Source organism: Manis javanica, chromosome 4 (genome assembly GCF_040802235.1).
Source record: "Manis javanica isolate MJ-LG chromosome 4, MJ_LKY, whole genome shotgun sequence".
In the NCBI taxonomy this organism is placed as follows: domain Eukaryota; kingdom Metazoa; phylum Chordata; class Mammalia; order Pholidota; family Manidae; genus Manis; species Manis javanica.
The window spans coordinates 173,055,873-173,066,372 of record NC_133159.1 but is presented as its reverse complement, the minus strand read 5'-3'; the positions used below and the strand labels follow the sequence as shown (position 1 = coordinate 173,066,372).

The 10,500-nt window shown below is 36.3% G+C and overlaps 1 protein-coding gene across 5 annotated transcripts in view; it reads left to right on the top strand.

Moving 5' to 3' along the window:
- Window positions 1-1,750: 1,750 nt before the first annotated feature.
- The window catches only part of ABCA6 (ATP binding cassette subfamily A member 6), a 58,016-nt gene continuing 49,266 nt past the window's right edge, over window positions 1,751-10,500 (top strand). Inside the window, exons 1-6 of one of the 5 annotated variants that reach the window (XM_073235835.1) lie at window positions 1,751-2,494; window positions 3,596-3,696; window positions 4,977-5,181; window positions 5,871-6,032; window positions 7,492-7,595; window positions 7,978-8,204. In XM_073235835.1, the coding sequence (XP_073091936.1) occupies window positions 3,601-3,696; window positions 4,977-5,181; window positions 5,871-6,032; window positions 7,492-7,595; window positions 7,978-8,204 (794 nt within the window). In that variant the 5' untranslated portion in view covers window positions 1,751-2,494; window positions 3,596-3,600. Of the gene's footprint in view, window positions 2,495-3,529; window positions 3,697-4,976; window positions 5,182-5,870; window positions 6,033-7,491; window positions 7,596-7,977; window positions 8,205-10,500 lie in introns of all 5 variants that reach the window. The other 4 variants (XM_073235836.1, XM_036997143.2, XM_073235838.1 and 1 more) reach the window with 4 other exon arrangements.

Below are 10,500 nucleotides of genomic sequence, written 5' to 3'. Positions count from 1 at the left end.
TATAGGCTTAGCTGTTAGGAAGAATATTTCTTTTAACTCTGTTGCTTTATGCCTGGAATCCTGGGTATATCTCTGTGAAATTGTTTGTATCTTCTCTGTGGAGACCCAGGGTGACAGTGGAGTCAGAGGAGGGAGAGGAGGATGGTCACCAACAGGTAATATTTTTCATTTTTGGAGTTTTCTAGGCATTATTCTATGAACTTGATTAATAAACTTAACTTCCACTTTTATATTATATTATATTATATTATATTATATTATATTATATTATATTATATTATATTATATTATATTATATTATATTATATTATATTATATCATATCATATCATATCATATATCATATCATATCATATTAATCTCCATTTTTCTCATGCAAAAACTGAGGTGGAGAAAAGGTTAAATAGATGGTGCAGTTATGCAGCTAACACATGGCAGAGCCAGAATTCAAACCCAAGTTTGGCTGCAGAGTATGTACACTGATGGCTGTGGCACCTTACGGTGCAGGAAGAATAACTTCAGATCTCTCGCCTCTGTCTTCTACCTGGCATGTGCTACACAGTCCTAGGCTTTTCATTTTCTATGGAGGATTTATCTTTTTTTAGTCAGAGATTGGGCAAAGAATACAAATCCTTACTCTTCCTTGAGGTAGTAGGTGTTATTTCTAGTCTCCTTTTCTAGCACTAAACAGTCTTGTGAAGCTTCTGAGTTCATGCAGAAATATGAAATCAGCTTCATAACCTGTCAAGGAAAATCCAGGTCACGGGGGTATTAAACACGTCTTTGGGCGGCTGGATTGCTGATCTGGCTCACACTTCTGGCTTTGATCTCCTATTTCATTTTTAATTCCTGGGGATGCACCTTCCTTTCTCTTTGTTTATCCCATTGTTTGATAGTTTCTTTCCTTTACCTTTTCCTCCCTACCTTTTAGTTGATTATATATCTGAACCTCTTTTTTGGATATATTTTATTCACCATTTCAACGTGCTTCTAGGAGGAGTTTAGGCACTTAATCATCAAATTATGTCACTCATTGTGGGGAAATCTAAACATGGAAGCTGGCCCCCTAAATAAAAGTTGATCAGAGTTAAGAAGTTAAGAATGAGGAACACAAAGAATAAGTAAGAAGCAAATGTAAGAAGTGAAACTAGTAAAATATATTTAATCTAAGTAATTATTTATGTTGTAGTTCTCAATTTTTATACAATTGTAAGAAACGCACCATGAAAATGATACCTAAAATAAAGAATATAGGGTCTATAATAATAACAACAATAACAAAATTAATGAAAACCTAACCTTTATTTCAGGTAATTTAAAAGAAACTTAGACTTTTGTTTGGATCATTGATCTCTATTATAAATTTTAACAGTGTTATTTACCTTCTACCCTCCCCACCCTTCATGAGATCTTTAGAACATCTTTATTACCTTTGTTTTTGCCAATTTTTAATGTAAAAGACATGTAATACACTGTTTACTTTTAAAAAATAGAACTAATTGCCAAGGGGAGAAATGTAGATTATAATATCATGGTTTTCCTTTTCTTAAAAAAATGATCCTCCTTTTTTCCAGAACATCTCTCAGCTTTATGATTATTAACATCTGTGGATTGGGAGCCATGTCAAATATTTGAGATTTCCCAATTCATGGACTTTGGTTTCCTGTTTTGCCATTTACTTTGGCAGGTCAAGAAAAGTTTGCAACTCTTTACAGAGAGAGATAGACTGTGCAGTGGGAATTGAATACATTTCCTAGTATTTTTTTCCTAGTCTTCATGCATAAAAATTGACCTGTATCTTTTTATGTTTTTCTGTCCGTTGCAATGTGCTTACTTTCATTTTGTTTGTATGCGGCATGAAATCCTGCATCCATTATCAACAGAGCAGGAGAAAGGAACTTGTTCCTAATTCTTCATTTGTCCAGCTCAGGTGTTCCTTCAAGGCAGACGATGGATCGCTTAGCTTTATTAGGTGAAAAAAAAAGGTCAGCCAGCTCCAGCATGTTCTGCCATGGAGTGTAAATCACTCAAATATACCACTGGAGGTTGTGTTCAGGCATATGAGTAGTGAAAAAAAAAAAGCTAGAGATTTCTCATTTTTACTCATTTATTGCTCTTTTCCCATGTTGGTCTCATCATATCTGATGGACTATTTCCATTTTTCTTGTTTACCATTTTCTCTCTATCCCTGGAGCTGAAAGGCCAAGTGCACAAACACAGGGTTTGTTTTATTCCCAACCAAGCATGGTACGGTCATTTCCCTGCAAATAATTGGCTTGGGGAAGGAAAGACAGAAAACAAAACAAGTTCAACATGTGCAGCTTGCTCTGACTACACCCCTTTCCAGAAACCAGCCTGGGTACGAACTGTGGGAGTAAGCACCCATTTAAAGAATAAATGAAGAAGTGGCAATAAAGAAATTGTCACTGTTGCTTTAGACAAAGAGAACTGTGCTTCTGACAGCATTTCCAGAGACTTCTCCAGTTTTCTTGATAGTAAGTAAAGCTCTGTTTTGTTGTGCTATGCAAAATATGTGGATGGACGCTGCTAAAATCAATCTATTTTTCAGATGTTTCCAAACACTAATATGTTTTACATGGAAAACCTAATGACAGAAAGTTTCTACTTTTCCTCAATCGAGTTTTATTGTGTCGATACAACAGTAGAATATAGGAAAATTGTAAAATTTGCTTCTATATTAGCTGAAGGAGAATTGTCTAAATATTTGGATATGTAAATCTTAAGTAATTTAATTTTGAGATTATAAAAACTGAAAAAAGAGGTCTCGGTTTATTTGCAAACATTGGATTAAGTTATTTTTCCATTTTCTTATTTTCTTTCTTTTTTCCTTCCTTCCCTTCTTCCTTCCTTCCTTCTTTCTTAACTTACTTTGTAGTTTATTCTTTAGTTATTCAGGGACTCCTGAATTCAGAAAATTGAGATAAGTTGTTTTTTTCTTCTTGTATCTCAGCAACAAGTTTCAAGTAGTTTGAATCTTGATTGTTACCTCACAGGCCAACTCTTGATAAAAGTTCAGTTCAATCTAGAGGGTAAACACCACAAGAAAACATTTCACTGGGTTTATATCTGATGTACATAATAAATTACTCAGAAGACTTTAATCAGAATTCTGATGTTAATTTAATTATCTCTGGGATTTCTATTTAAATGTAAAGAACAATGAATTTTTATTAATCAAATGAGATAAAATTCAATTACTCTATTCATATAGTTGAATTTGTGTTATAAAAGGTAAAAAATATGAAGTATGTTACATGTTCTGAAATCGAATAATATCTTTTTCATTGTAATACCCTATATGTTACTATAAAATTGTGTTAATTGTCTCTCTACCTCATCACCATTACCCAGTTTCCCGAATAGCTTACAGTGAGTACATTTGATGTAAAATTCTAGAGTCATGAATTATTGAAATAATATTTAAATCTACTTTTTGCAGTTCTTAAAAGCAGGAATCATTTTCTCTAGAAATATAATCAAGATTTTTCTTTTTTCTCTTCTCCCCCAAGGTTTTTCTTATTACACTTATTTTTCTAGCTTATACATGTCTACTATCTTATTTGTTTAATGAACAGGCTAAATGCATATGAAACACAGAAGTGTGTATCAACAAACTCAAGCACTTCTGTGCAAGAATTTTCTTAAGAAATGGAGGATGAAAAGAGAGAGCTCATTGGTATGTTTGAAAGTTCGCCTCTTTCTCCAGTTAGCACTATTATTTCTTTGCCGAATGATTTTCTTATTTGATATTGTTAAGTAGCAGACTGGCCTTACTGATTCTGAGGTCACCTCTAGTTGTACTTGTTGAATCAAGAGACTCACAGCAGTCCCTAAAATATAATGGAGAATTAACAAGGACTGATAGTATTACTTGTTTTTAAAAAAGAACAAAAGGAGAGTAAGTTAAAATTTAAATATATGGGAAACTCTAAACTATTAAGGCTGCTACCGTATGTAATAAATTTAGAGTGGAGAAACAATTAAAATGGTGCCTAGCACAAATGGGGCAATTTTAATTTGGGAGAGACTTATTTTCAAGGCCCTACATTTTCTACACAGAGATTATTTCCAAGAATTATGACCAAGTAACACCACTGACTTGTCAGCTTGTACCAAGCAGGTGGGCTATCTACAGGTAATAGCCTAAAATCTCAGTGGCTTAGCACAGTGAATGTTCACTTTTCACTCTCTTCACAATCTAAATAGGGTTGGCAGTGAAGGTGAAGTGCATTGGGCAGGTGAAGAAATCTCCACACAGTCATTCAGGGGCCCAGGCTTCTTTGTCTGTGGCTTGGCTACCTCCCAAGGCCTTGGAGACCTCCACCAGACCCCCGGCATCCAGTCAGAAGACCGGGGGGTACAGGGACCAGGAGAATATAGAAGGTTGTCCACAGTTCCACGAGCCAGGCTTTGAAGTGGTGCCTATCACGTCTGCCCACATGCCATTGTCCAGAACTCAGTTTCCAGAAGCTGAGAATGTCTAGCACTGAGCAGTACAAGAAGAGGTTATTGTAATTGGTGGATCACTAGACAATTTCTACCCTTCAGTTCTTCTTCATTTTCTTTGATTTCTAATACAAGGATATGGCAACTGACAAAAACGTGGCTGTTTGCCACCAGGAACTCTGTGTGGGCTACTCCGTCTTGTAGATTATCTAGAGTCAGATGCCCAGACGTACAGAGATTGTCATCCTGTTAGGCATCCTGCTAGTTTCTATGGTGGCTTCTATAGTAGCACATGATTTAGTGGAGAATTTAATATGTTGGAGAATGATGTGTGTGGCAGGTATGTCAGCATGTGTATGTCACTGGGTTCCCTTAGCTCTGAAGAGGGGAGAACAAAGAGAAGCCAACCGTATGGCAAGACTGTGATTTGTCTTCAGCAGTGTTTTGGTGTTGACTGAGCTTTCAAGGGCAATACCGTCTAAATGCATTCTTTTTTCCCCTCTGTTGTAGGAATGGGGGTTCCCAATACTTCTGGGACTCCATATAGCACTGTTGGCATATTTCCAAGAAAATGTGCATTTTCCTGAAATGCCTCCTCAGGATCTAGGAAGGGTAGATAAGTTTAATACATCTTCTATAGCTGTTGTGTATACGCCGATCTCTAATATAACCCAACAGATAATGAATAAAACAGCATTTGCTCCTTTTTTGCAAGGTAGGTGTACTAATGGCAAAAAGAATTACTGATGTTATTTTGTATCTTTTTGTTAAGATGTATAGATTTTTATTTTGAGGTACAGTGATCCGTTATGCTAAATATCTAGGTATCAAGATTCATACACATTTGGTTGATTTTTTTTATCTCTTAACAATTACCCTTTTAAACCCTTTCAGCTTGATGGGGTCCTATTTAGGAACACCTACATTTCTACTGCCTTTTAACTAAAACAGTAGATTTATAACTTCAGATTTGCAGAATAGTATCTAGGAGGAAATGCCACTGAAGGGTGTGGGTGTTTTTAACATGAAAATGCAATGATTAAGATTTATAACTCAGGAAAAACATCTAAAAGAGATTAAATCATGGTTATTAAACAATAACTTTAGAATTATGAAAAATAAGAATGGATAATTTAAAGGTATTCTGTCTGCATCTGATGTAATCTGTAAATATTTTAAAGGCCTTCATTGTAAATGAGGTCATTATGTAACTGAGATAACCAATTCTAGAATCTAAAACATTATAAAAAAGATCCCCTCCTTGACTTTTGGGATGTTTACCTGGAAAATGATTTTAGTTTAATTCCAATAAAAATTATATGATGATGCAGCTGGATATCTCATTCTGTTTGGGGGAAAGCCTGTCATAATGCTCTGTGTCTATTTGTGCCTTGTAATTCATAGGAGGAAGAGTCATTGCAGTACCAGATCAGACATACATGGATAAAATACTTCTAGACAATTTATTCCAAGTAGTGGGAGTCGTCTTTAATGATACCTTCTCTTATAAGTTAAAATTTTTTCAGGGATATTATATGCCATATTTGAATGAAGATCTTTTCACAGGTGACTTTTCATATAAAATACTATTTTTGCATTTTTCATGTTTTTAACATATGGAGTCGGTCGGGATGAGCAACAGAAATGCTTTGATGGCACCTGAGAAAATAGATAAAACACATTTCATTGCTGAACTTATTCCAAGGTCAATCATATCTTCCCATAGTGGATGACTTTCATAAAATTATTGAGTCCTCCACCAGGTATATAGGACACTCACAGGTGAGTTGCAAAAAATATGGAGGGTGATCAAGACTGACAGGTCTTAGCCTCAAGTGAGATTCCAATTTAGTAGGAAAAACAGACATTGAACAATTAATGGCAAGTGGAAGGAAAGCTCTTGAGGCCACCGAGGGAGGACTTACACCACAGGTTCCTAATAAACTGTGGGATTAGAGAAGTCCCACCTGGGGAGTAATATTTACACCAATAGCAGGAGGAATGGCACATGTACGGTGCTAATGGCATTTAGTTACAGAGAGAGGAAGGGCAGGTGTGAAGGCCCCAGATGAGAAAGTTAGTGCATATGGGAGAAGCGCAGTACAGCTGAACGGGGAACAGGAATGTGACTGGAGAACAGGGTGGAAGTTACTCAAGGGCCAGATCCTGTGGCTTCCTGTAAACCTAGGGCAATGGGAGCCATCGAGGCACTTTAAATGGGGCAGAGACATGATCAGATTTCCCAGCCTAAAGGAGCCCTCTGGACACAGCACTCAGGATGCAGGTAATGGGTCGCAGAGGGTCAGGGAGGGTGCAGTCAAACCTAGTAGTGAGTTGGTGGCGGCTTAGACCAGAGTGGGGGCAGCTGAGAAGGAAAGAATGGATTTGAGACTCTTTTAGGAAGTGGAATTGATGTGACTAATAGAATCAATTCTTCTCCATTCATTTACTGAGTATGTGTCCTGCACGGTCCTTGGCCCTGGAGATTCAAGTGCAGCACATACAGAGTCGGCTTGCGTGCATTATTCTAGCCAGGCGTGAGGTAGGGTGGTGGGGGGCGGGGGTGGACAATTCACTCTGCCAGGTGGTGGTAGAGCAACAAAGTAAAAAAAAGCAGGGTTAGAAGATAGAGACTGAAAGAGCTGTTTTAGATACTTTTGTTTATGGTGGCCAGGGAAGACCTCTGTGATGAGTTTATTTTTAAGAAGACATGAGGATAGAGGGAAGGAGTGAGCCATGAATTCATCTGGAGGATAAGCATTTGAGCACAAAAAAAGTTCAGCAAGGAGTTCGGTATGTTTGGAGGAGAGTGTTTGCTTCCATCTTTTTATTTTCTAAGACTTTCTATGCACACTATGGTCTCTATGAATAAAATTGCCTTATTAAGAACTTCCACTTTCTTCTTTTTTCTATTTGGCTGAAGTTCTGACTGGTAGAGCCTCCTGTAAATTGTTTTCTCTTGGATTCTTGTTTCTTATTCTCTAATTGCCAATAATGTTGGTCATGCCGGTCTTTGTGCTTGTAGCTCAGTGTTGGGGTACACATGATCACTTTTCATGCTCACTGGCCAAATACTGGAATAGAGGATTTGTGACTTTACAAACTGCAATCGATGCTGCCATTATACAAGTAAGAAAAGTTCTATTAATGTGAACTAATTCCAGATACATCAAGATTTTGATGAACGATGACATACATTCAGATTTTCATATGTTTATGTAGTGAAACAGGTGTGCAAATGCTGAAATTGGATCTAGGCAAAGGAACACACTGGCTTTTTTTTTTAACTTAAAATTTTCAAGTTGTTTTAGAATGACAGGAAATTGCAAAAACAATTTACAAGGAGATCCATGTCCCCTTCACCCAGTTTCTCCTAACAGTAATATCTTGCACAACTGTAGAAAAATATTATAACCACAAACTTGACATTGGTACTATCCCCATACCTGATTCAGATTTCACCAGTTTCCACTCTTGAAATATGATTTTGTTTGTTTAAACCCCACTTTAGATCATGACAAATCACTCAGTCATGGAGAAGTTGATGTCAGTTACTGCTACCAATATGAAGACATTACCTTTTATTTCTGTGGAAATTCTTCAAAATGAGTTATTTATTTTCTACTGCTTGTTTTACTTCTTCCCATTTATATATTTTGTATCACTCAATGTTATAAAAGAGAGAAAAAAGAGTAAGGACTTGATGAAAATGATGGGTCTGCATGATTTCGCATTCTGGTAAGTGACTGAGTCAAACAGTGCAAATAAATACATTGAGAGATTAACAAGCAATGGAAAAGTGTTACTGTTTCAGAACATCATGATTTAAACTTGATACACCGGCTACATTTTTTTCTGTTCTTTTTGTCTTTAGTCATTTAATTTTGCTCCACAAGCTAGTGATTATGATCTGCTGAGCACTTCTTCTGTGCCATGAGTCATGTTAAGCTAATCCTGTGATAGAGGGCAACATGAAGATCAAAGAGAATGAAAGAGTTGTCCAAGTCAGATGGATGATGTGTGCCAGAGCTGGGACTCCAACCCACAGGCCCCAATTGTACCTCTCCTGCTGGGTCTGCCCACAGTTGTCCTGTGATTTCTCCCCACTTCCTTATGTTGAAGAAAGTATAATCCTATAATGGCTAGTTTGTGTTCAGAGGTTTGATCACCAGGGCTGTTTTTTTGCAGCAGCCAATTACTGTTTGTTGGCACTGAGACAGCCTATATAATGTGCCCAGCACATGCAGGGCACAGGCTGGCATATAGGAAGGGCTTAATCAGAGCATATGCTTCATATATTGGTATATTCATATCTTTCCCCATTCCACAAATGATTTAAAGTGATTTTTAAATAAATACATATATTTATATATATTTCCACTTATGTATGTATGTACCTATGTGTGTGTATTTGTGTTATAATAAAAAAAATAATTGAAGAGCAGAAACAAAGACCGTAGCAAAAAACAAATAGGTGAGAGTAGTAGATAAAAACACAAATCATATAAGCTCTAAACTTCCAAGAGGACAATGCAGAGAATTCTGCAGTACAATTAGTTACCAAATCCATACTGTCTAGGAAAAAAGGAAAAATAATCTGTTTATTTTACCTGAAAAGAAACCTAACATTTTTTTCAACATTGAATCCTGGGTAATATTTCCCCATATACTCCCCATATCAAGAAATTACTCTTTATGCATGTGAAACTATCTGAAATGGATGAGGAACTTTATTGAGCAATCCTTTGCAAGCTGTATGTTCTCTGAAATAAAACTATGGTCTAGGAAACTTTAAATGTTCTATAAATTATATTTTGTTAACAGAGTTTTAATTCTAATACACCTGATTTGTGAAATAGAAAAAGAGGAAACTGTGTCCTGAAATAAAACAGAAAGGAGAAGAGTGACTTACTGCGAAACTTGGGGAGACAGAAAGGAATAGATGGAATCTGTTAGAAGGGAAAAGAGAGGGGATCTGTGTAAAAAGTACCTTCTTTCAGGTCATATGGAACACCATCCCTGTAGTCACCTGAGAATGGGTAGAACTGGTCAACTCCAGATTGAAATCAGAAAGCTACTGCATATTTAGATGTGGGTTCATTCTCAGCATGAATACTTCTCAGTATGCATGTAGACTAAAATTTAGCAAAATGACTTTATGTATATCCTCCAAACTAAGAAGGAAGGAAAAAGATTTTGAAACATCTTTTATAAAGTACAGGATGTCAACTAGAAATAAATTTTATGACAACCTTGTTTGTTTTTTTAACTAAGGTAATAAATATGAAACGTAACCGGCACTTATGAGTCAAGTAGGATGCTTGACTTGCGTTGTTTTTATCATGAAGGTTTTCATAGGTTTATTAAGATCTTCTCCACCATACCCCACACCCCATTCCCAACAAGTTCCTTTTTCTAGGTAATGTTTTAATTTCCTTCATTGTTAGTTCTCCTACACGATAGTTTTTCAGTTCCTACCTACAGTAGTTCCCTTCTGTGCTTGGGAGGAGATTCTGCAGAACCGCTCTGCTTTTTCAAAAATACTGATGTTGCTGACACAGGCTGAATAATTGTAATGACATGAAATTGAAAAAGAAATCAAATGAACATTACTTAAATGTGTTCTACTGAGACATACTGATTCAAGTTCCTGGTTTTAATACTTTTGCTATTTTTTTTCCAGTGGTTGAATTCTTATTTAATTAGGCAATTTTATTTAGAGGAACGAGCTCTACACTGAGCCAAGGCCTGCAGCTTAATCTTCATTATTTTTATTGATTTAGTTGGTTGACCTTGAATAGGCCCATTAACTAAAAATAGAGCCTGCAGTTTGCTCCTCTGCAAAATCAGAAGCTTGGGCTAAAATACCCTATAGGCTTGTTAGATCTCAGATTGGGTACTGTTTCTCAATAACTACCTCATAAAAATGTGAAACTAACACATCTAAAGCAAAATGCTGTGAACATGTAAGGGCGTACCGTAATTTGTATCAGGTTAAATAAAGAAATTCTGAATGGGAACAGCAAGAATGGAA